This window comes from Mustelus asterias, chromosome 23, assembly GCF_964213995.1.
Source record: "Mustelus asterias chromosome 23, sMusAst1.hap1.1, whole genome shotgun sequence".
Taxonomy (NCBI): domain Eukaryota; kingdom Metazoa; phylum Chordata; class Chondrichthyes; order Carcharhiniformes; family Triakidae; genus Mustelus; species Mustelus asterias.
The window spans coordinates 66,521,121-66,543,840 of NC_135823.1; the positions used below are offsets into that span (position 1 = coordinate 66,521,121).

A 22,720-nucleotide genomic window follows, 5' to 3' on the forward strand; every position below is an offset into this window, starting at 1 on the left:
ACAGACTTAGTGAGTGGGCCTGAACATGCAATATAACGTGGAAAAATGTGAGGTAATCCATTTTGGTAGAAGGAACAGATGTGCAGAGTATTTCCTAAATGGTAAGAAATTAGAAAGTGTAGATGTATGAAGGGATCTGGGTGTCCTTGTCCATGAGTCACTGAAGGCTAACATGGATTGCAGCAAGCTATTAGGAAGGCTAATGGAATGTTAGCCTTTATCACAACAGGATTTGAGTACAGGAGTGATGAGGTCTTGCTTCAATTGTATAGGAGCTTGGTAAGACCGCACCTGGTGTACCATGTGCAGTTTTGGTCCTCTTACCTCAGAAAGGATATTATTGCTACAGAGGGAATGCAATGAAGATCCACCAGACTTGTTCGAGGGATGGCAGGACTGTTTTATGAAGAGAAATTGGGCAAACTGAGCCTGTATTCTCTAGACTTTTGAAGAATGAGAGTTGATCTCATTGAAACCTACAAAATACATAAAAGAATAGACAGCAGATACTGGGGAGGCAGTAGTGCAGTGGTATTGTCACTGGAATATTAATCCAGAGATCCAGAATAATGCCATAATATCCATCTGGAGGATCTCCTATTCCCCTGAGGGAGAGAGACTGCTCTCCTCCTCTTCCTGTCCTGCCCCAAGGCGTACAGTACAGCACTGGAGAAACTCAGAGCATGCCCTCTGGGCTGTTGTGCTGTTTTCACACCTCTTCGTGCTTAGAGATTCTTCTTGAACCAGTTGCATCAGCTGTTCCAACCAAAATTTACTCTCTGTTTAACTGACTTCAGGTATTGCAGGTTAGCTTTAAATGGTGCCAGCCTTGCCAATAGGTAGACCCCCCATGCTGAGCTACGTAAGCCAATCAGCAGTGTGCTTAGAGCTGGCATGCCCCAGGTACACAAAGCCATTTTAAAAAAACAAAGTAAAGACTAGACTTTATTTCTAGAGGAATAGGCTTGAAAAATAGGGAAGTTGCGCTAAACCTGGATCAAACCACATTAAGAAGTCTCACGACACCAGGTTAAATCCAACAGGTTTATTTGGAATCACGAGCTTTCAGAGCGCTGCTCCTTCATCAGGTGAGTGATGAAAGCCCCTGATTCCAAATAAACCTGTTGGACTTTAACCTGCTGTTGTGAGACTTTTTCCTGTGCCCACCCCAGTCCATGGATCAAGGTTAAGACCGTACTTAGAGTATCGTGTGCAGTTCCAGTCAGTATACCATGAAGAGGATATATAGGCAATGGGGAGGGTGCAGAGAAGATTCACAAGGATGATACCAGAAATGCACAGGTTAATATAACATTGAAAGGAGTGGCAGGCTGGACCTCTTCTCTTGGAGGGGGCCTGGAAAGAGGAGACTGATGTGTGATCCAATAGAGATACTTAAATCTATGACATTTTTGATCGAATGAAGGTTTCCTCTCATGAGGAAGAGCATAACTAGCGGCCATCAATACAAGGTAGTCACCAAGAAATCCAATCAGGAATTCTTTACTCAAAAGAAGGGTAAAAATGTGGAAACTCTCTACCACTGCGAGTGGTTGACATGAAGAGTATCGGCCATTGAAGGGGAAGCCAGTCAGACATTTAATGGAGAAGGGAATAGGTAATTAATTTAGATGAGGAAAGATGGGAGGAGGTTCGAGTGGAGCACAAGCACTGGCAGGGACTGGTTGGGCCAAATGCCAGTTTCTGTGCCATACACCCATTGCTCATAAGGAAAGTTAAATTGTACTGTATTGTAAACAAGAGAGTGTTTCATTGAAAGTGTTAGCCATACCCTTCACTAATGGGTGAGGATTTGCAAAGAATTTCTATTTCCTATGAATGAATGAAGAAACCATGGTGTTTGACACCAGAAGAGTTAATCTTCCTTGATATTTTTCACAGAGATACATCTACTACATTGACCATGGCATCCAGCCTGATATGATTGAGCCACAGAAACCTGAACAAATAGACCGAATAGAACAACTTTTGCCAAAGGAGCTTCGAAGTGTTCCGGATTTGCAAGAGCTACGCGATGAATTGCTCGAGGAGGTTCACAATGACTATGACAGCAGCCTTAGGAAAGCCATTGGTAAGGTAACCTTAATTCCCAAATGCATAAAATCCACCTATTACAAGTCAATAAAATCCTCTGGCCAGGATTCTCTGACCTTGTCCACAGCTGGGATTCTCCAGTCCCGCTGCTGTGAATGGAGATTTGGCTGAGCGTCAAATTCCCCGTTCTCGCTGGCACTGGTGGCGGGGTGGGTGACATCGGAGAATTTTGGCCATTATGCTTCTGTCACCAGCTGGGTGTGTGAATTACCTAAATAATTTCCACATTGTTCCTGAATCGTCTCCAGTGTGACAATTGCGTTAAATTGCAAGACACTATGGAAATTAGCATCAAAAACACCTAAAAACCGATCTAAACAGAATTTGACTAACAATGAATGGCGCCACAATAATGGGCATCATTCTCCCAACCTGCCTATGGTGGGCTTGGTGACCGGCATGGTGAAGTTGGCGGGAGCCAAAAAGTCAGAAACCTGATGGCGTAAAATCCCTTGCAATTCCTCCAATGATGGTGGAATGACTCAGGAAACCCGACTGGAAAGGAGCATAGTTTGTTACAGAATGCAAGGTAAAACCACTGCAGTGGTGTACACACACTAGTCCCTGCCAGGGACTACCATTCAGCAGGCACAGTCCTGGGCCAGCCTTATAAAAGGCTCAATTAATGAGTTCCAGCTGGCCAGGCCACTGCCTGTACCCAGGGGAACTCAAACTCAATGATCCCGCCATTCTGGTTGGCGGGACAGGCACTGTGGGAGCTGCCCATCATCATACTTAGTCTCAAAATGGGAGAATTTCACCCAACATTACTTTGAGTTGGAGAACCGGATTTTTAGAGGTCTCCTTCGTCTTTTCCATATAAAAGGAATTAATTTTCAAAGACCAGAAATACTTCGACACCGAGTGGAATCTGGTGAAAAATTTTACTTCAACTTGTATATTTTGATCACAGTGGATAGATGTCTGTGAAATTAATTCAATGCTTATTGCAATTCTTTTCAGTTAACTACATCTTAAAGGATCCTTCTGAGCGCATGCGGCTTTTTGTTTCATCTGTGCCTCGGCCCTTTCCTCATCGAGTTATTCGTGCTCCGGTTCCTTGGCACAATGCATACCTCAAAGCAAAGACTTGGAATGAATCTCATCTCTTCATAGTCAATCCAATGATGACTTTACTCCAGGAGCTCTGGGATACAAAGTAAGACAATCAACTGTCGGCCGACTTTGAGTTTGATTGTGAAATCCTTACATACCAACATACAAATTAGGAGCAGGAGTAGGCCACTCGGCCCCTCCAGCCTGCTCCACCATTCAATAAGGTCATGGCTGATCTGTTTGTAATGTCAACTCCATATTCCTGCCTACTCCTGATAACCTTTCACCCACTTGTTAATCTCACTCTGTCTTAAAAACATTCGAAGATCTGCTTCCGTTGTCTTTTGAGAAAGAGTGTTCCGGAGACTCACGACCCTCTGAGAGAAACATTTTGCCTAATCTTTGTCTTAAATGAAACTTTGTGTTAAATGGTGGGATCGTTGAGTATGAGTTCGCCTGGTAACAGGCAGTGGCCTGGCCAGCTGGAACTCATTAACTGAGCCTTTTATCAGGCCTAATCTTTGTGTTAAATGAGCGACCTCCTTACTTTTATACAGTTCCAGATTCTCTTACTAGAGGAAATATCCTCTCCTCTACCACCCAGTCACCCCTCAGGATCTTAAAGGTTTCATCAAGTCACCTCTTACACTTCTAAACTCCAGTGGATACAAATCTAACCTCTCCAACCTTTCCTCATCAAACAACACGCCCATTCCTGGTATTAGTCTAGTAAACCTTTTCTGAGCTTTTTCCAATGCACTTACACCTTTCCTTAAATAAGGAGACCAGTATTGTACACAATACTCCAGATGCGGTCTCACCACTGCCCTGTACAACTGAAGCATAACCTCCCTACTTTTGTAATCAATTCCCCTCACAATAAACAATAACATTCTATTACTCTTTTTGCTCACCTTTTATCCAAATTACTTTACAAGTAACATAAATCAGCAGTTATATCAATCTAACAATTGCCCAAACTGTTCAATTTTGGTGATGTTTTTGGCAGGCAGGAATGGTGGTGGAAGCGGAGAATTGGAGTGGGGGGGGGGCTCCCAAAACAGCCTTCACGCGGCAAGATTTCCCCGCTCGAATGGCTCCGCCCCTTGCCAATGATGTAATGGGGTTCCTGCCATGAAAGGTTGGGAACCCTATTACCATACATTAACATTTACTTAGCGGGTCTCCCCACTGCATTGTCCACCCATTTAAGGATACCCCTTTCCCCCACCCTCCCTCCCTACGAGCTTGACTTCACATAGAAGGGGTTTACTCCAGGTTTTGTAAAACGATCACATCGCTGCCGGAGCACATACATAAGTACAGCTCCCAGGAGGGAGAGTCATGTCCTGGCAGCAAGGGGGCAGTTCCATGGGGGGTTTCCATTGGGAAGGACCATGGGGACAGGAGGGGTCTTCATGTCTGTGGGCATGGGGGTCACCCGTGTCCATGGGGGGATGTCCCCGTGTCATGGGGGTGTTGGTCCCAATGTGCACTGGGGGGATTTCTCCATTTGCATGTGGGGGATGGGTCGCTGTGGGGGGATCCTTGTTTATATTTTTATTTTTGTTAGATCGGGGTGAGCTTTAAAAATAGCACTCCAATCTATTAATGGCTCCAGTGTGATATTGTGGGACCCGCCCCCAGCATGTTTGTAACTAAGTTTCAAAAAATATGTTGTGGGACTTTATGGCCTCACTCATCCTGGAAACGGAAAATTGCACCTGAGATCAACAGCCCTTTCCATTGTCCGCTCTTCGCCCATTCCAATTGCCGTGGTGGGCGGGGGGCGGTAAAATTCCAGCTATGGTGTGAATAGCCGGTGGTGACGCCAAGGGTCAGTGCATCTCTTTTCCCATCTGAGTTGATACTTAGTTAAAAATACAGAAACCTCTGCCCATCAGTTTCATGCTAGTGTGAATTTCCTGTCGGATCCTCCGCTGGTGCCCGCTGTGGTGGGTCAGAAAACCCGCTGGTGGCCAACGTGAAACTAATTTACATCCTGCTCATAGGATGCAGATGAAGGCCCAACCAGAACCTTTCACACACACCCATTTTCCCACAACACTGGCAGGAAAACAACGCTGGCGTGAAACACCTCTGGAACAATGTGGCGTACAGAAGTCGAGTCACGCCCTGAGCAATGCCTGGGGCTGTGTCTGGAGTTCAGGATGGAGACCGCCTCGACCTCGGAACATCACAGCAGTGGGTCAGGGGAGCATCTGGAGGTGGACCTTCCAGATTCGGTGTCCTGGTGGGGGTCCATCTATGAGCCTCAGAATGTTCCTGGGATACATGTTCATTTTCAGGGAGTCCACCTTCTTTGTTTGTTAGTGGGTCAGTGGATGTTGGGCACATTTTCACTATGGCATCCAGATACGACAGTGACTATGAACCATCAGTCCTGCCCTACCATGGAATATGGTGCAAACACCCAGTTGCATAATTAATGAGGTTGGGGCTGGAAGTTTTTGCATGTTTTTTCGCCGGCCTCCGTGACGGGAAACATTCAATATTCCCACCCTGCCATGGGGCCTACTCCCAGAATGTCTATGACATCTGCACACTTTGCAGTAATGGCAGTCCAGAGAGATGTTTTGTCTTGGGAATTAGAGCTAAATTAGTTTAAAAGCATTCAGTGAACCTCAAAGGTTGTAAAAAACATTTACTTCATCAGACCAAAGAAAAAATTGTAAATGAAAGATAATTTACCTAATGGTTGGTATGAGGACAGCCCAGAGCAGGCAATGTCACGATGGAAATGGGTGGAGTCTAGAGAAGATCTTTGATTTCGATTTATCTGGGTATTATTGCTGAAAATATTTATTTGCAGTTTGGACCTTATGGGGTTTGCATCTCACCAAGAGATAACCAAAGTAAGTGTTAGTTGCTTAGGCCTGCAGTGTAAGCAGAGTTAAAAAAACTAACTTCATCATTAACCCTGTGGAATGCAGGTGAAACTTTAATTTTAGTTTGGATTTTGTGAGGAATCAGAAGCTGGAAAATTAGCTAGTTTGAAACAAGTGGCAGCATCTACAGTGTTCCTCTGGAGTCTTGTGCCAAGGAGAGCAACAAGTAGACTAGCTTAGAAGTATTAAAAATTAAATAGAACAAGGGACTGAGGGGGTTCCAAAGTCAAGAGATGGCAAATGAAAGTTTTACCTCTGTGAATAACTGGAGCTAAGGAGAAATCTCCAGAGGACTGTGGTATACTTATGGGTGGCCTATATAGAAGGACACCACTTTAAGATTGATGTGTCTTCTTGGGGAGTGCAGGAAGCAAACCTGAATGCATAATATACATAATGACAAACCATATTATTAAGTTAATAGTGCTTGCTTTGCTTAATTTGTTTTATATACAATAAAGTTATTTTGTTTTTATGGAAGTGAAATATTGTGGTGTAGTCCTATTGGTTAAAACAGAGTATTTGGATTTCTCTTTAAATGTTAACCATCCCTAACTGGATCATGACACCCTGCAATTGACGCCAAGGAAATAAATGTGCAGGGAATTTCTTTTGGTCACTCGACATAACTATCAAACAGTTGAACTTAAATGGTAATGGGAAGGTACAATTGAACTTGAAGCTGCCCTGTTTTAATAAATCAACCATCTGCTTCATTCAGATTCGATAATCTGCGATTTGTTCGTCTGAAGGAAATAAAGAATGAAGACCTCCCAATGCTCCCTCAGGAGTTTGAAGATCTTGTAAAGAAGCAGTGTGCAGAGGCTCGTAGTATCCTTGAAAACATGTCAGTATAGTATGTTTTATATGTAGGTAAAAATATGTAAAACCACAATAATCGTTTCATCATTACAATCCTTTTTCTTATTCGTTCGTGAGATGTGGGTGTCACTAGCTAGGCTGACATTTTTACTGCCCATCCCTAATTGCCCTTGAGTATCTGCCTTCTTGAGCCATTGCAGTCCACGTGGTGTAGGGATACCCAGGGTGCTGTTAGGGAGGGTGTTCCAGGATTTTGAGCCAACGACAGTGAAGGAATGGCGATATATTTCCAGTAAGAAGTCTCAAAACACCAGGTTAAAGTCCAACAGGTTTATCTGGAAGCACGAACTTTCGGAGCGCTGCTGCTTCATCAGGTGAGTAGGCCCACTCACCTAATGGTGGAGCAGCGCTCCGAAAGCTCGTGATACCAAATAAACCTGCTGGACTTTAACCTGGTGCTGTGAGACTTCTTACTGTGCCCACCCCAGTCCAACACCGGCATCTCCGCATCAGGGATATATTTCCAAGTCAGGGTGGTGAGTGATTTGGAGGGGAACCTCCAGGTGGTGGTGTTCCCATGCATCTGCTCCCCTTGTCCTTCTAGTTGGTAGAGATCGTGGGCTGGGAGGTGCTGTCAAAGGAGCCTTATTGATGACTCTTGGGGCTTTTTGAGGTAAGGGGTCCCAGCGAAATAAAAACTTTTTTTTAACATTACCAATCTAGTATCATCCTCATGTAGTTGTGGTGAAGTGAATGATCAGTTAAAGTTCCTTCTATTTTGCCTGAAATTATACTATTACCCCAAATGCAAAAGTAAACCCTGACTGGAACCTTGTAATCTTTTTGTTTTCTGCAATAGCTGTTGCCTTGGCCGGCAGATTCTTTATTATAAACTCACACTAGCAGGGAAAACCGGGCAGGATGATGGTGTAATGGCACTGAACTAGTAATCACAGGCTTTTACTTTGGGGCCAAGGGTTCAAATCTCACCATGGTAGCTGATGGGATGTAAATTCAATTAATAAAATTTAATTAATAAAAGAAATCTGGAATTGAAAGCTAGCCCCAGTAATTGTTACCATGAAACTACCATCGATTGTTGGTAAAAACCCATCTGACTCACTAATGTCCTTTAGGGAAGGAAAGTTTCCATTCTTATCTGGTGTAACCTATTTGCTTCTTTTCGTTAATCGTGGGATAAATTAAAAATTCAATTTCTTAAAGGGATACTACATCAAAGTGAACAGAATGTCAAATTATGCCAGCATAATTAAGGACCCCACGCACCCCGGACATTCTCTCTTCCACCTTCTTCCTTCAGGAAAAAGATACAAAAGTCTGAGGTCACGTACCAACCGACTCAAGAACAGCTTCTTCCCTGCTGCCATCAGACTTTTGAACGGACCTACCTCACACTAAGTTGATCTTTCTCTACACCCTCGCTGTGACTGTAACACTACATTCTGCACTCTCCTTTCCTTCTCTCTGAACGATATGCTTTGTCTGTGCAAGAAACAGTACTTTTCACTGTATACTAATACATGTGACAATAATAAATCAAATCAAATCAAATCAAAAAAGGAAATTTAAAACATCAAAACAAAGTGTGATTAAAGGTCTGGCTGATGTGTGACTCCAGTCCGGTAAGAAGCCTCACAACACCAGGTTAAAGTCCAACAGGTTTATTTGGTAGCACAAGCTCTCAGAGTGTTGCTCCTTCCTCAAGCTCCGAGAGCTCGTGCTACCAAATAAACCTATTGGACTTTAACCTGGTGTTGTGAGACTTCTTACTGTACCCACCCCAGTCCAACGCTGGCATCTCCACATCATGATTTCAGACCAACAGCAATGTGATTGACTCTTAATTGCTCTCCTCAAGGGCAATGAGGGATTGACAACAAATGCCGGCTTTGCCAGAGACACTCATAACCCATGAAAATGTTTTTAAAATGCTGTGAGAATGATCAGACTCATTTAATCTGACGTTTTGCAGCCAACAGATATTGGAGACTTGCACCCCATCAGACTTGGCTGGCTGTTAATAATTGTCGCAGAGTGATTGAAAAATTTCCATGGCTTGAAATGTAAAATAAAGGGAGTTTGCAATGGGGCTAATTTTGCTCCTGGTACCTCCCCCATTTCCTGTTGGGTGAAGGGTTATATAATGGCCAAAGTCACAGTGGAGGACTTGCCACTCTGTTGCCAAGGTACAGTTTGCCACAATTTTAGAGTAGTTTTGGATGTAGGCATCCGAGGATCACGCTAGATATAGGCAGGAACTTCATTAATTCTTGCCAATCAAGCAATGGAACACAATGCAGCGTTGAGGCTGGAACACGCAGGGCCCACCATTGACACTGCACATGGGGCAGTAGGATCACTGGTTACCCTATTATAGAAAGGATATTGTTAAACTAGAATGAGTGCAGAAAAGATTTACTAGGATGCTACTGGGACTTGATGGTTTGAGTTATAAGGAGAGGCTGGATAGACTGGGACTTTTTTCCCTGGAGCATAGGAGGCTGAGGGGTGATCTTATAAAGATCTATAAAATAATGAGAGGCATAGATCAGCTAGATAGTCAATATCTTTTCCCAAAGGTAGGCGAGTATAAAACTAGAGGGCATAGGTTTAAGGTGAGAGGGGAGAGATACAAAAGGGTCCAGAGGGGCAATTTTGACACTCAGAGGGTGATGAATGTCTGGAACAAGCTGGCAGAGGTAGTAGTAGAGGCGGGTACAATTTTGCCTTTTAAAAAGCATTTAGACAGTTAATTGGTAAGATGGGTATAGAGAGATATGGGCCAAACTTGGGCAACTGGGACTAGCTTAATGATAAAAACTGGGCAATATGGACAAGTTGGGCTGAAGGATCTGTTTCCATGCTGTAAACCTCTATGACTCAAAGACTCAAAAAGGCCACTGGTGACCACAACAAAAATACTGAAGGTGAGAAGTTTCAAATGTTTTTGTGGGATCAGCAGGAGGAAAGGACAAGCTGCTGCTTGTGCAATTCACGGTCCTCATCTCTCCTGTCCTTCCACTGCTCTGATTGACAGCAGCTAATGTTCTGGGGATCCGGGTTCGAATCCCACCATGGTAGATAGTGGAATTTGAGTTCAATCAAAAATATCTGGAATTAAGAATCTACTGATGACCATTCCGTCGATTGATGGAAAAACCCATCTGGTTCACTAATGTCTTTTAGGGAAGGAAATCTGCCATCCTTACCTGGTCTGGCCTATATGTTACTCCAGAGCCAGAGTGGTTGACTCTTAACTGCTCTCTGATTTGGCCGAGTGAGACACTCAGTTCAAGGGCAACTAGGGATGGGCAATAAATGCTGGCCAGCCAGCGATGCCCATGTCCCACGAATGAATTTTAAAAACCTAGCTTTTCCTTTAGATGAAATTGCTAATTCTTGTCATGGAAGAGCCGTTCGATTGCACCATCCAACCTGTGAGCTGCCCATCGAAGCTCACTCTTACTTTAGTGTGGCTTGACCATGAAGTTGGCTTGAGCCTCTGTTGAAACCTTACCAGACAGAGCCCTAGGGATTGGTTTGTCTGAGCTTTCCGGAAGAGAAGTTAATCAAGACTTTATTTAATCGGGAATTTGCTTGCGCTCTTTCGAGAATTCAGTGTCTGTGGGGGACATACAGTCATTCCTTTGCCTTGGAGCTTAAACAAACTGGTTAATTTGTGCTTGTAGGTGGGTTCCAACCTGTGCTTCTCTCTTCCTTACTCACAAAGAGAAGTGGATGCACCTGGTGCCGCAGAACGATTGCGATTCCACTCAACGGGTTAGAGAATTCTTTTCATGTGCTGCTGCTATCATGTCTTTGCAACTCAGGGAGCACGTTGTCAACTCTCTGGAGGATCTCCTCGCTTTTTTTACCGTACACAAGGTACTATAGAAATTTTCTTGAATTACGTGAGATATGCATGAATTAATGGGCATTAAAATACACAATTTACTGAACAAATATTAGGGATGGTTTTGTTCAGCTGAACAGGCGTAGTGTTATAGTCATATTTGTCTATTTAGGTCATATTATGTGTAAAGTATATAATTGTAACAAATGCTATACTGTTCAGCTTTGATAGTCTGGTGAAACTCTACATTAAATAAGTAGTTTCTTTGTGGTTCTGTTTGTAATTTGACATCACAGCAAGTACATTTTCAGCTGCTCACTGTATAAATGAGACTGAACCCTATCCTCCCTTTAGGGGATTGCCATGAATTTAAATCTAATATTTGAAGAAGAATTTGCATTTATACTAGAAGATTGATGTACTGCAGCTAAAAGATGCATAGTGCAATATCTTGATGCCTATCTTTACTCCTAAATACAGACTATTGTTTGTCAACACTGGCATTTGCGGGGTCATGAGTCAGTGTGTATCTAATCCTTTGATTAAAAGGTCATTCAACTATGTGGGTGGAATGCGTGGCACATCTCCACAGCGACCCAGAGGCATAAAGAGAACTTCAGTCAGGAATAACCAGATATGATGCAAAGCTGTAGCGAAAGACTCTCTGGTTTCCCGCCTGCGTAAATAGGGTGGTAACACCCTAAAAATTACGAGGCAATAAGTAGTTTCTTTGTAAACTTATTAGGTTTCGAAAACTTAATCAAAAAATGCATTTTCCCGGGAAGCGCTAGCAATATCTTTTGCAGATGCTAGTACAGGCCTTTGGTAACGGCAATTATTGCTACTGACAGGATGGAAACGATTTTGGAGAAGAATACAATGAGATGCGATATGTTAGGCCACAAATCATGATCCTCAAACTGAAAGTGGAAGAACCTAAAATCATTTTTGAACCAAGTCTGGATGAGTGCTGGGATCTAATTGATCGCTGCTTCAAGGAAATTCTTAAAAGCTCCGATGGGATTATTAAGGTATCTAACGATCTTAGTCCTTGGTTTTGTTTAAAGAAGCTAATAATGTGCTCGATTCTCTGTCTGGTGAATCGACTCCTGTTCCTACTTCTTAGATATACAGCTTTTGCTGTTTGTGTACAGATACAAGAGATTAAAATGTGTGTTTGTGTGGCTGATCCTCTTGTACCTCACCGATGGTCCAATGCTACAGCTGCATAAGCTGTTCCCATGGTGCATTGAAGGTTTGACAGCAGGGAAGATCTTGTCTTGGTGAGTAAAGACCAATGAAGATGAAATGACTTCCGGAAAGTTGGGGAATCACCAATGTAACAGTGAAATCATACTCTCGGAATGAGTGGGGTGAGCACTGGTCTTTCACATGGGCAAAGCAGCAGCTATGCCATTTCACATTGAAAATTAATCACACTGGAAATTAGCCTCTGTTGTACAAAGTAGGAATGCTTTTTCCCCTCTAATTTTCCCTTGGACTGTTACACCAGTTCTTAGAAACTTGTCCTTTTTTGTAGCCTTTTCAACCTTTGGGTTCTCCCAACACTATCAGCCAGAGAGAGGAGACAGATAATCTCTTCTATTCCAGTGTCAAACTGTTTAGTAGTCAGTTGCAGGGATGTAATAAGTCTTCGGAGGCAGAAGTCCCTTCACCAAAATCCCTTTATTTACAACTCTAACAGCAGTACACAGGGTGCTTGTAGTTAGCAGTCTACCTCAGGGTGTTAAAATACAAGAGCAGGATTGTACTTTTGAGGCTGTATAAGGCTCTGGTCAAACCCCACTTGGAGTATTGTGAGCAGTTTTGGGCCCCATATCTAAGGAAGGATGTGCTGGCATTGGAAAGAGTCCAAAGGAGGTTCACAAGAATGATCCCTGGAATGAAGAGCTTGTCATATGAGGAACGGTTGAGGACCCTGTGTCTGTACTCGTTGGCACCTAGAAGGATGAGGGGGGTATCTTATTGAAACTTACAGGATACTGCAACGCCTGGATAGAGTGGATGTGAAGAGGATGTTTCCACTGGTAGGAAAAACTAGAACCAGAGGGCACAACCTCAGGCTAAAGGGATGATTCTTTAAAACAGAGATGAGGAGGAATTTCTTCAGCCAAAGAGTAGTTAATCTGTGGAACTCTTTGCCACAGAAGGCTGTGGAGGCCAGGTCATTGAGTGTCTTTAAGACAGAGATAGATAGGTTCTTGATTAATAAGGGGATCAGGGGTAATGAGGAAAAGGCAGGAGAATGGGGATGAGAAAAATATCAGCCATGATTGAATGGCGGAGCAGCCTTGATGGGCTGAGTGGCCTAATTCCGTTTCTAGGTCTTATGGTCTTATGGGTGTCAGAGGAACTGACACTCCTGGTTAAGTACAAGGCAAAGACTCTCTGATTGGCCCACCAATTAGATCCTTAATCAGTGAGTTCATATTCCAATAGGCCAACCTCAATGGCTCGATTGAAGTCATTACAAGGAAGATTTGCTCATTGTGTTTTTAAAAAAACCCTTTCCCCTTTTTGCTTGTGATCTGTCATCAGGAATAACAGGGCTGTTCAACATTTTAATGATGATAGACAATGTTCATGACATCAGACTAAGTTGTTGGTGCATTATTTTTGTTTTCTGTGACAGGTGGAGTGTGAACTTTTTCCAGACATTAGAGAGAGAAATCTCACCATTCACACAGTCAAAGAAGAGGAATTATTAGTCAGTGAAATTATCGGCAAAACACATGAAATCTTTAGTGCGAATATCATTGGGCCACAAAGGTAAACCCGCATTATTTGTTTGTATATTTGAAAACAAGACAAATAGTCCACCGTTATTAACGATATGGGCGGAATTTAACATTAATGACAGGGTCTCGCCCACCGGCTGGAGAATTGGCGAGAGCCCCACATTATTGCCATTGGACAAGGCTTGCCCTGCTTGGGGTGGCATGGTGGCACAGTGGTTAGCACTGCTGCCTTATAGCGCCAGGGACCCGGGTTCAAATATCTTTTCCCAAAGGTAGGGAAGTCTAAAACTAGAGGGCATAGGTTATAGGGGAGAGATGCAAAAGTGTCCAGAGGGGCAATTTTTTCACACAGAGGGTGGTGAGTGTCTAGAATAAGCTGCCAGAGGTAGTAGTAGAGGCGGGTACAATTTTGTCCTTTAAAATGCATTTAGACAGTTATATAGGTAAGATGGGTATAGAGGGATATGGGCCAAATGCGGGCAATTGGGATTAGCTTAGGGGTTTACAAAAAAAGGGCGCATGGACAAGTTGGGCCGAAGGGCCTGTTTCCATGCCTTTATGACTCCATGACTCAATAACACAATTTAACTATAATTATAACAAATTAAGCAAGTTAACTATTAACAGTTGAACAATATATAAAAATGGAAGGAAACAAGTTAAATTTCTAACGTATCATTGTTTCTGTTCCAAATAAGCGACATTCCTCTTACAGACTTAAAATGCCACTTTAAATACAGTTAGCACACGTAGTCGTACTTGCTATAATGAGTGTAGACAGTCTTGAAGCTTTTAAGGGGAAAATGTGTTTCAGAACAGCTTGTAGAATTCTGTCTTCAAACAAATCCCGGCCAGAAAAGTTATTTCTCTGCGCTAGACCTAGCTCCCCCATTAATCACATCATCACATGACCCTGCATACCTAAACCCACATTCCAGTCCTTTAATCAAAAACCCAGGTGAAATCTCCATCTATAAACAAAAGTCCACTAGCTTGATCTCAAGTAAACACTACATGGCTAAAATAAGTAATTATCCTGCTCTCCCAGCATCTGAGCCAAATGTTTTCCAGATACACTGACTGCCTGCAGAATAGAGCCGAATTTGTAAACAGTGCCCTTAAACATAAAAGATATATATATATATCTATAGCAACTGCCTACTATCATCACAAGGTGTCATGGAATATTTAACTATCGCCATGTTAAGACTTACTTGTGGAGATGTAGTGATGGAATGTTTAATTATCGCTATGTTAAGTGTTAGTAAGTTATTAGTAAGAGGATGTTTGGGCTGGTATGATTCGAGGCAGTCAATAGGTTTATAAAGTAGAAATTACAGATCAGGATGTAACTTACCCTTATTAAATGTTTTCTCATTGGATAGCACATTTTTCATTTAGTACACAGTTTTATTTAGGACTATATTAACCGTGCTAAATGAGGGATATCTGTATGGAACAACACAAAGTAGTCTGTCTGAATTTGAAATATTTAAGCACATAGATGTAATATCATATCTGTATCTTTCCCTTCTGTGATCCCATTATGCCATGTAAAATACAAGCTTACTTCACCATATTTAACTCTACATAACTTTTATTATGTACTCTAAATATTTTATTTTCTCTTTCTTTTAGCTACCTCAATGTGTATAAAATATACAATGATCTTCTGAACAACAAATCAGAACAAGAAATTACTACCTTTTTGTCAGAAAAACATTCAATGGATGCATTCATAACGGTAAATATATTGCTCCTGTTTGAAACCTCTGTAAATATGTAGCTTCTTACATGGTTTCAGCTCATAGTTTATTCCAAAAACAGAGCCAACAAATATTCTATTTAGAGTCATAGAGGTTTACAGCATGGAAACAGGCCCTTCGGCCCAACTTGTCCATGCCGCCCCTTTTTTTAACCCCTAAGCTAGTCCTAATTGCCGGCGTTTGGCCCATATCCCTCTATACCCATCGTACCCATGTAACTGGGTACATATACATTTATGGGTTTCTGTTTTAGAAAATACTTTAGAAATTCGGCAGGATTTAGTTTGACTTGACTCTTGTTCTTCTATACAATTTGCATCTAATGCACGGAACAGTATAGATGGATAAAATCATACCTGCACCGCTCCCTTCTGTGGTTTGGTGTCTCCTTATGTCATTTGACAAGAGCATTGTCTCAGTTTTGGTCAAACAATGAGGATAAGCAGAACAGAATCCAATATATCTCATTGGGGTGATAGCAGGGAGACATGAACCAACGTCAGCCCTGTATCGCTCTGTTAGCGTGAACCAAACCCTGAGAGGCTTATCAGTAAGTAAGCCAATGATACGTGGCTGGGTTACACTGCACACACCCGATCTTCTGCGCTCTCTGACATTCAGAGTGACATTAGACAGGATGCAGCAATGATGAGTTTGCAAGTGTTTTGTATATTCCCGCATTTCAGACGAAAGAGGAGCAGGTTTCTTGTTTTTTTTTACTCACTCTCAAGTGATTAACCTTGCAAATCAACTGAACTGGGAACAAGGAGACTCCCAGAAAAAAAACACATAGTAAAATGGACACATAAGAATAAAAGCAAATTACTGTGGATGCTGGAATTTGAAACCAAAAGAGAAAATGCTGGAAAATTTCAGCAGGTCTGGCAGCATCTGTAAGGAGAGAAAAGAGCTGACGTTTCGATGATCCTTTGTCAAAGCCCCAGCTTTGTCCCCGTAACCCCACGTAATTAGCCTGCTAATCCCTGACACTAAGGGGCAATTGAGCATGGCCAATCCACCTAATCCGCACATCTTTGGAATGCGGGAGGAAACTGGAGCACCCGGAGGAAACCAATGCAGACATGGGGAGAATGTGCAAACTCTACACAGTCATCTGAGACCAGAATTGAACCCCAGCTCCCTGGCGCTGTGAGGAAGCAGTGCTAACCACTGTGCCACTGTGCCACCCCTAATAAACTTGCCAAACACGATTTCTGTTTTGTAAAACCATGTTGATTTTGTCTGGTCATACTATGATTTTCTAAATGTATTGTGAAGACCTGCTAAAAATAGGTTCTAGTATTTTACCAATGACGGGCTAACTGGCCTGCAGTTCCCTCTTTTCTTTCTCCCTCCCGTCTTGAATAGTGGAGTTACATTTGCTGAATTCCAATGCATTCTAAAATGTAGGGAATGAACCAGTGCAAACAGCAAGTGCTGATGTCACCTGCATCCATCGGCTTAGTCCAGAATGAGACTTTAGGTGGAATTTTCCCATCCTGCCCAGCACCGGAATCATGGTTGGGGATGGTGGGAGGGGGGGTGGGGGTGGTGGTGGTGGTAGTGGGAGGGGTGGGGGGGGGGAGGGGATTGGAGTGGGGGGTGGTGGGGGGAGCGGACCATATAAAGGTCTGTTGACCTCAGGCAGGATTTTCCGGTTTTGGGACGAATGCAGCAGGAAAATCCCGCCCTTTATTTTTGGGTTTCTTTAACTTGGAGAATCAGGCTAACTGATTTACAATGTTGGCTAGGTCATGGGCTGTGGGGCACAAATGGAAATGAAATGCTTTTCCACCTGAGAAAGGGTGGGGCAGGATCAGTGGATGAGTTTCCCAAATTGCTTCTGTGTACATCCTAATGGTCAGATTTTGAAGTGTTCCTGGGCGCAGATAATCTGCCAGACTGCTTCATTGGGCAATGTTCAATATTTGATGTTATATATCAACTTGTAATATTTGTTGTTTGTTGAATACTACTACCAAGGGTGGCACAGTGGTTAGCACTGCTACCTCACAGCTCTAGGGACCTGGTTGGATTTCCGGCTTGGGTTACTGTCTGCGTGGAGTCTGCATGTTCTCTCCGTGTCTGCGTGGGTTTCCTCTGGGTGCTCCGGTTTCCTTCCACAGTCTGAAAGACGTGCTGGTTAGGTCCATTGGCCATGCTAAATTCTCCCTCAGTGTACCCGTACAGGCGCCATATACTGACCTCATCCCCAAACCCTGAGCTGGAATTTGAGAGAATGGGTGGCACAGTGGCACTGTGATTAGCACTGCTGCCTCACAATGCCAGAGACCTGGGTTTGATTCTTGGCTTGGGTCACTGTCTGGACTCTGCACATTCTCCCCATGTCTGCGTGGGTTTCCTCCAGGTGCTCTGGTTTCCTTCCACTCTCCAAAGATGTGCGAGTTGGAACAAAGAACAAAGAAGAACAAAGAACAGTACAACACAGGAACAGGCTCTTCGCTCCTCCAAGCCTGCCCCGATCACGTTGTCCTATCTAGGCCCTGTATCTCTCTATACCCCACCTGTTCATGTGTCTATCCAGATAAGCCTTAAATGTGGCTAACGTGTCTGCCTCAACCACCTCACTTGGCAGTGCATTTCAGGCCCCCACTACTCTCCACATCTCCACTGAACCTTTCCCCTCTTACCTTAGGTTGATCGGCCATGCTAAATTGCCCTTAGTGTCAGGGGGACTAGCTCGGGTAAATACATGAGGTTACGTGATAGGACCTGGATGGGATTGTGGTTGATGCAGATGCGAAGGGCCGAATGGCCTCCTTCTGCACTGTATGATTCTATGAATGTCATACACTTTCGCTAACTACTGTCTCTTGCTGCTAGAAAATAGAGGGCTTGCAGAAGTTGTGCGATGAAATAGCTTTAATGCACATCACAGTGCCACTTGCTATGTTTTGCCTGGATGCTGTCAGCCTGAATGCAGACCTCTGTGCTCGCAGTATGAAGCTGAAGGAAACTTTAATTGAGTCAGTGGTGAAGGAAAATCGGAATCTCAACATGAGGTACAGTAACAGCTGAATTTCTCACTTGGCTTTTCACACGGTCGTGACTGACTGCATTTGAAGAAGGTGTAACTGTATAAATTGCATGTGAGTAAATTTCAGAGGCCCCCAGGGCTGGACTTTCAATTACCAGTGGGGGGGGGGAATGACGGGGCTGCGATTTGAAAATTGTGTTACAGGAGGGCGGCACTTGATCCCACCACCTCTGGGACAGCTTGCAATATTCACATGGCCTGCTAGAGGGGAAGGAATGAGAAACCTGATTGCCACCAGTAAAACATAAGAACATAAGAACTAGGAGCAGGAGCGGGCCATCTGGCCCTTCGAGCCTGCTCCGCCATTCAATAAGATCATGGCTGATCTTTTCGTGGACTCAGCTCCACTTACCCGCCCGCTCACCATAACCCTTAATTCCTTTAGTGTTTAAAAATTTATCTATCCTTGCCTTAAAACCATTCAATGAGGTAGCCTCAACTGCTTCACTGGGCAGGGAATTCCACAGATTCACAAACTAAAGGGCCCCTTGAGCTTAATGCTTTGGGGACTCAGGTTCGAATCTCACCACAGCAGATGATGAAATTTGAATTCAATAAAAATCTGGAATTAAAACGCTGATGACCACCATGAATTGTCGATTCTCATAAAACGCCATCTGGTTCACTAATACCCTAGGGAAGGGAACCTACCATCCTTACCTGGTCTGGCCTACATATGACTCCAGAAGTACAGCAATATGGTTGACTTTTATTAGATCCTAATGTGTCAGTGGAATTAGTCCTGAGGCGAATCATTCTTTCCTCACATTTATGCCAAAATCGAAAAATTGTTGAGGTCTAGCCTAGCTTCATAATGTGCCTTGGGGTTCTGGTCTAGCACTCTAACATAGTGCATTGCATAACATAGAACATAGAACAGTACAGCACAGAACAGGCCCTTCGGCCCACGATGTTGTGCCGAGCTTTATCTGAAACCAAGATCAAGCTATCCCACTCCCTATCATCCTGGTGTGCTCCATGTGCCTATCCAATAACCGCTTAAATGTTTCTAAAGTGTCTGACTCCACTATCACTGCAGGCAGTCCATTCCACACCCCAACCACTCTCTGCGTAAAGAACCTACCTCTGATATCCGTCCTGTATCTCCCACCACGAACCCTATAGTTATGCCCCCTTGTAATAGCTCCATCCACCCGAGGAAATAGTCTTTGAACGTTCACTCTATCTATCCCCTTCATCATTTTATACACCTCTATTAAGTCTCCCCTCAGCCTCCTCCGCTCCAGAGAGAACAGCCCTAGCTCCCTCAACCTTTCCTCATATGACCTACCCTCCAAACCAGGCAGCATCCTGGTAAATCTCCTCTGCACTCTTTCCAGCGCTTCCACATCCTTCTTATAGTGAGGTGACCAGAACTGCACACAATATTCCAAATGTGGTCTCACCAAGGTCCTGTACAGTTGCAGCATAACCCCACGGCTCTTAAACTCCAACCCCCTGTTAATAAAAGCTAACACACTATAGGCCTTCTTCACAGCTCTATCCACTTGACTGGCAACCTTTAGAGATCTGTGGATATGGACCCCAAGATCTCTCTGTTCCTCCACAGTCTTCAGAACCCTACCTTTGACCCTGTAATCCACATTTAAATTTGTCCTACCAAAATGAATCACCTCACATTTATCAGGGTTAAACTCCATTTGCCATTTTTCAGCCCAGCTTTGCATCCTATCTATGTCTCTTTGCAGCCTACAACAGCCCTCCACCTCATCCACTACTCCACCAATCTTGGTGTCATCAGCAAATTTACTGATCCACCCTTCAGCCCCCTCCTCTAAGTCATTAATAAAAATCACAAAGAGCAGAGGACCAAGCACTGATCCCTGCGGCACACCGCTAGCAACCTGCCTCCAATCCGAAAATTTTCCATCCACCACCACCCTCTGTCTTCGGTCAGACAGCCAGTTACCTATCCAATCGGCCAACTTTCCCTCTATCCCACACCTCCTCAGTTTCATCATAAGCCGACCATGGGGGACCTTATCAAACGCCTTACTAAAATCCATGTATATGACATCAACTGCCCTACCTTCATCAACACACTTAGTTACCTCCTCAAAAAATTCTATCAAATTTGTGAGGCACGACTTGCCCTTCACGAATCCGTGCTGACTATCTCGGATTAATCCGCATCTTTCTAAATGGTCGTAAATCCCATCCCTAAGGACCCTTTCCATCAATTTACCAACCACCGAAGTAAGACTAACCGATCTATAATTACCAGGGTCATTTCTATTCCCTTTCTTAAACAGAGGAACAACATTCGCCATTCTCCAGTCCTCTGGCACCATCCCCGTGGACAGCGAGGACCCAAAGATCAACGCCAAAGGCTCTGCAATCTCATCCCTTGCCTCCCACAGAATCCTAGGATACATTTCATCAGGCCCAGGGGACTTATCGACCTTCAGTTTATTCAAAACTGCCAAGACATCCTCCCTCCGAACATCTATTTCCTCCAGCCTATTAGCCTGTAACACCTTCTCTTCCTCAAAAACATGGCCCCTCTCCTTGGTGAACACTGAAGAAAAGTATTCATTCATCACCTCGCCTATCTCTACTGACTCCATACACAAGTTCCCACTACTGTCCTTGACCGGCCCTAACCTCACCCTGGTCATTCTTTTATTCCTCACATAAGAGTAAAAAGCCTTGTGGTTTTCCTTGATCCGACCCACCAAGGACTTCTCATGTCCCCTCCTAGCTCTCCTAAGCCCCTTTTTCAGCTCATTCCTTGCTAACTTGTAACCCTCAATCGAGCCATCTGAACCTTGTTTCCTCATCCCTACATAAGCTTCCCTCTTCCTTTTCACAAGACATTCCACCTCTTTTGTGAACCATGGTTCCCTCACTCGGCCATTTCCTCCCTGCCTGACAGGGACATACCTATCAAGGACATCCAGTATTTGTTCCTTGAAAAAGTTCCACTTTTAATTAGTTCCTTTCTCTGACAGTTTCTGTTCCCAACTTATGCCCCCTAATTCTTGCCTAATCGCATCATAATTACCCCTCCCCCAATTGTAAACCTTGCCCTGCCGTACGGCCCTATCCCTCTCCATTGCAATAACAAAAGACACCGAATTGTGGTCACTATCTCCAAATTGCTCTCCCACAACCAAATCTAACACTTGGCCCGGTTCATTTCCCAGTACCAAATCCAATGTGGCCTCACCTCTAGTCGGCCCATCCACATATTGTGTCAGGAAACCCTCCCGCACACACTGCACAAAAACTGCCCCATCCAAACTATTTGACCTACAAAGGTTCCAATCAATATTTGGAAAGTTAAAGTCCCCCATGACAACTACCCTGTGACCCCCACACATATCCATAATCTGCTTAGCAATTTCTTCCTCCACATCTCTATTACTATTTGGGGGCCTATAGTAAACTCCTAGCAACGTGACCGCTCCTTTCCTATTTCTAACTTCAGCCCATATTACCTCAGTGTGCAGATCCCCCACGAAGTGCCTTTCCGCAGCCGTTAAACTATCCTTGATTAACAATGCCAAAGTAGGGTTTGATCTTACCTGCCATTCATGCCACACTCCCGCTGCAGCGAGGTCGAAGAATTTGGCGGCCAAACAAATCTCCATTCACTGCGGCAGGATGGGAAAATCCCGCTGGTCTGAACTGTGGTAAGATTCCGGCCGTAGTCTGGGTGAACCTATACTTTTCCTAAAGGGGACCAGTTAGTTCAGTTGACTATATAGCTATTGTATGGTTCAGTTTTGTGCCAACCGCGCAAGTTTGATTCATGCTCGGATGAGGTAGACTTGGGATCTGCCTTCTTGCCCTGCCCTGCCCTGGAGATTGGAAGGCAATGGTATAACAACTCCAGGAGTTATCTGCTGTAAAGGAACACTGCTTTATTGCACAAAATAAAGTAAAGAAAAACCACAAGCCTGTGGTGAATACAACAGGTCCCAATCAAGACAAAAGGCACAATGGACCCACTCAGGGGCCTGCTTTATACAGAGCTTTGTATATGAGCTCCACCTGGTTAGTTAATTACCAATCTCCAGGGAGTTCATATTCAACAATCCTACAGGGAGGTAACCTGCTCCTGGGCCTGGCGAGACGCGCCATCAATAGGTCCAGGCAGCGGGCGATCGACGGGGCCGTCTATCCCGACTGTCTGCCTCTCTACCGCGGCTACATTCGCGGCCAGGTGTCTCTGGAGAGGGAGCATGCGGTGTCCACGGGCGCGGTTGACGCCTTCCGCGGCCGCTCGGCGCCGCAGGGGCTGGGGTGTATTATCGACCCCGATAATCACCTTTTGGTTTGACGTTTTAAGTCTCCTTTCGACTTTGATTTTGGTTCGGGCTGTTCCCCCCTTCCTT

General features: G+C 44.0%; 1 protein-coding gene across 1 annotated transcript in view; it reads left to right on the plus strand.

The window, feature by feature from the left end:
• Positions 1-22,720, plus strand: part of dnah3 (dynein axonemal heavy chain 3) — a 186,252-nt gene that overhangs the window by 15,825 nt on the left and 147,707 nt on the right. The window contains exons 5-12 of the mRNA XM_078239899.1: positions 1,903-2,092; positions 3,079-3,274; positions 6,802-6,927; positions 10,613-10,808; positions 11,628-11,807; positions 13,430-13,566; positions 15,174-15,279; positions 18,146-18,324. Of these exons, the coding sequence (XP_078096025.1) occupies positions 1,903-2,092; positions 3,079-3,274; positions 6,802-6,927; positions 10,613-10,808; positions 11,628-11,807; positions 13,430-13,566; positions 15,174-15,279; positions 18,146-18,324 (1,310 nt within the window). The remainder of the gene's footprint in view (positions 1-1,902; positions 2,093-3,078; positions 3,275-6,801; positions 6,928-10,612; positions 10,809-11,627; positions 11,808-13,429; positions 13,567-15,173; positions 15,280-18,145; positions 18,325-22,720) is intronic.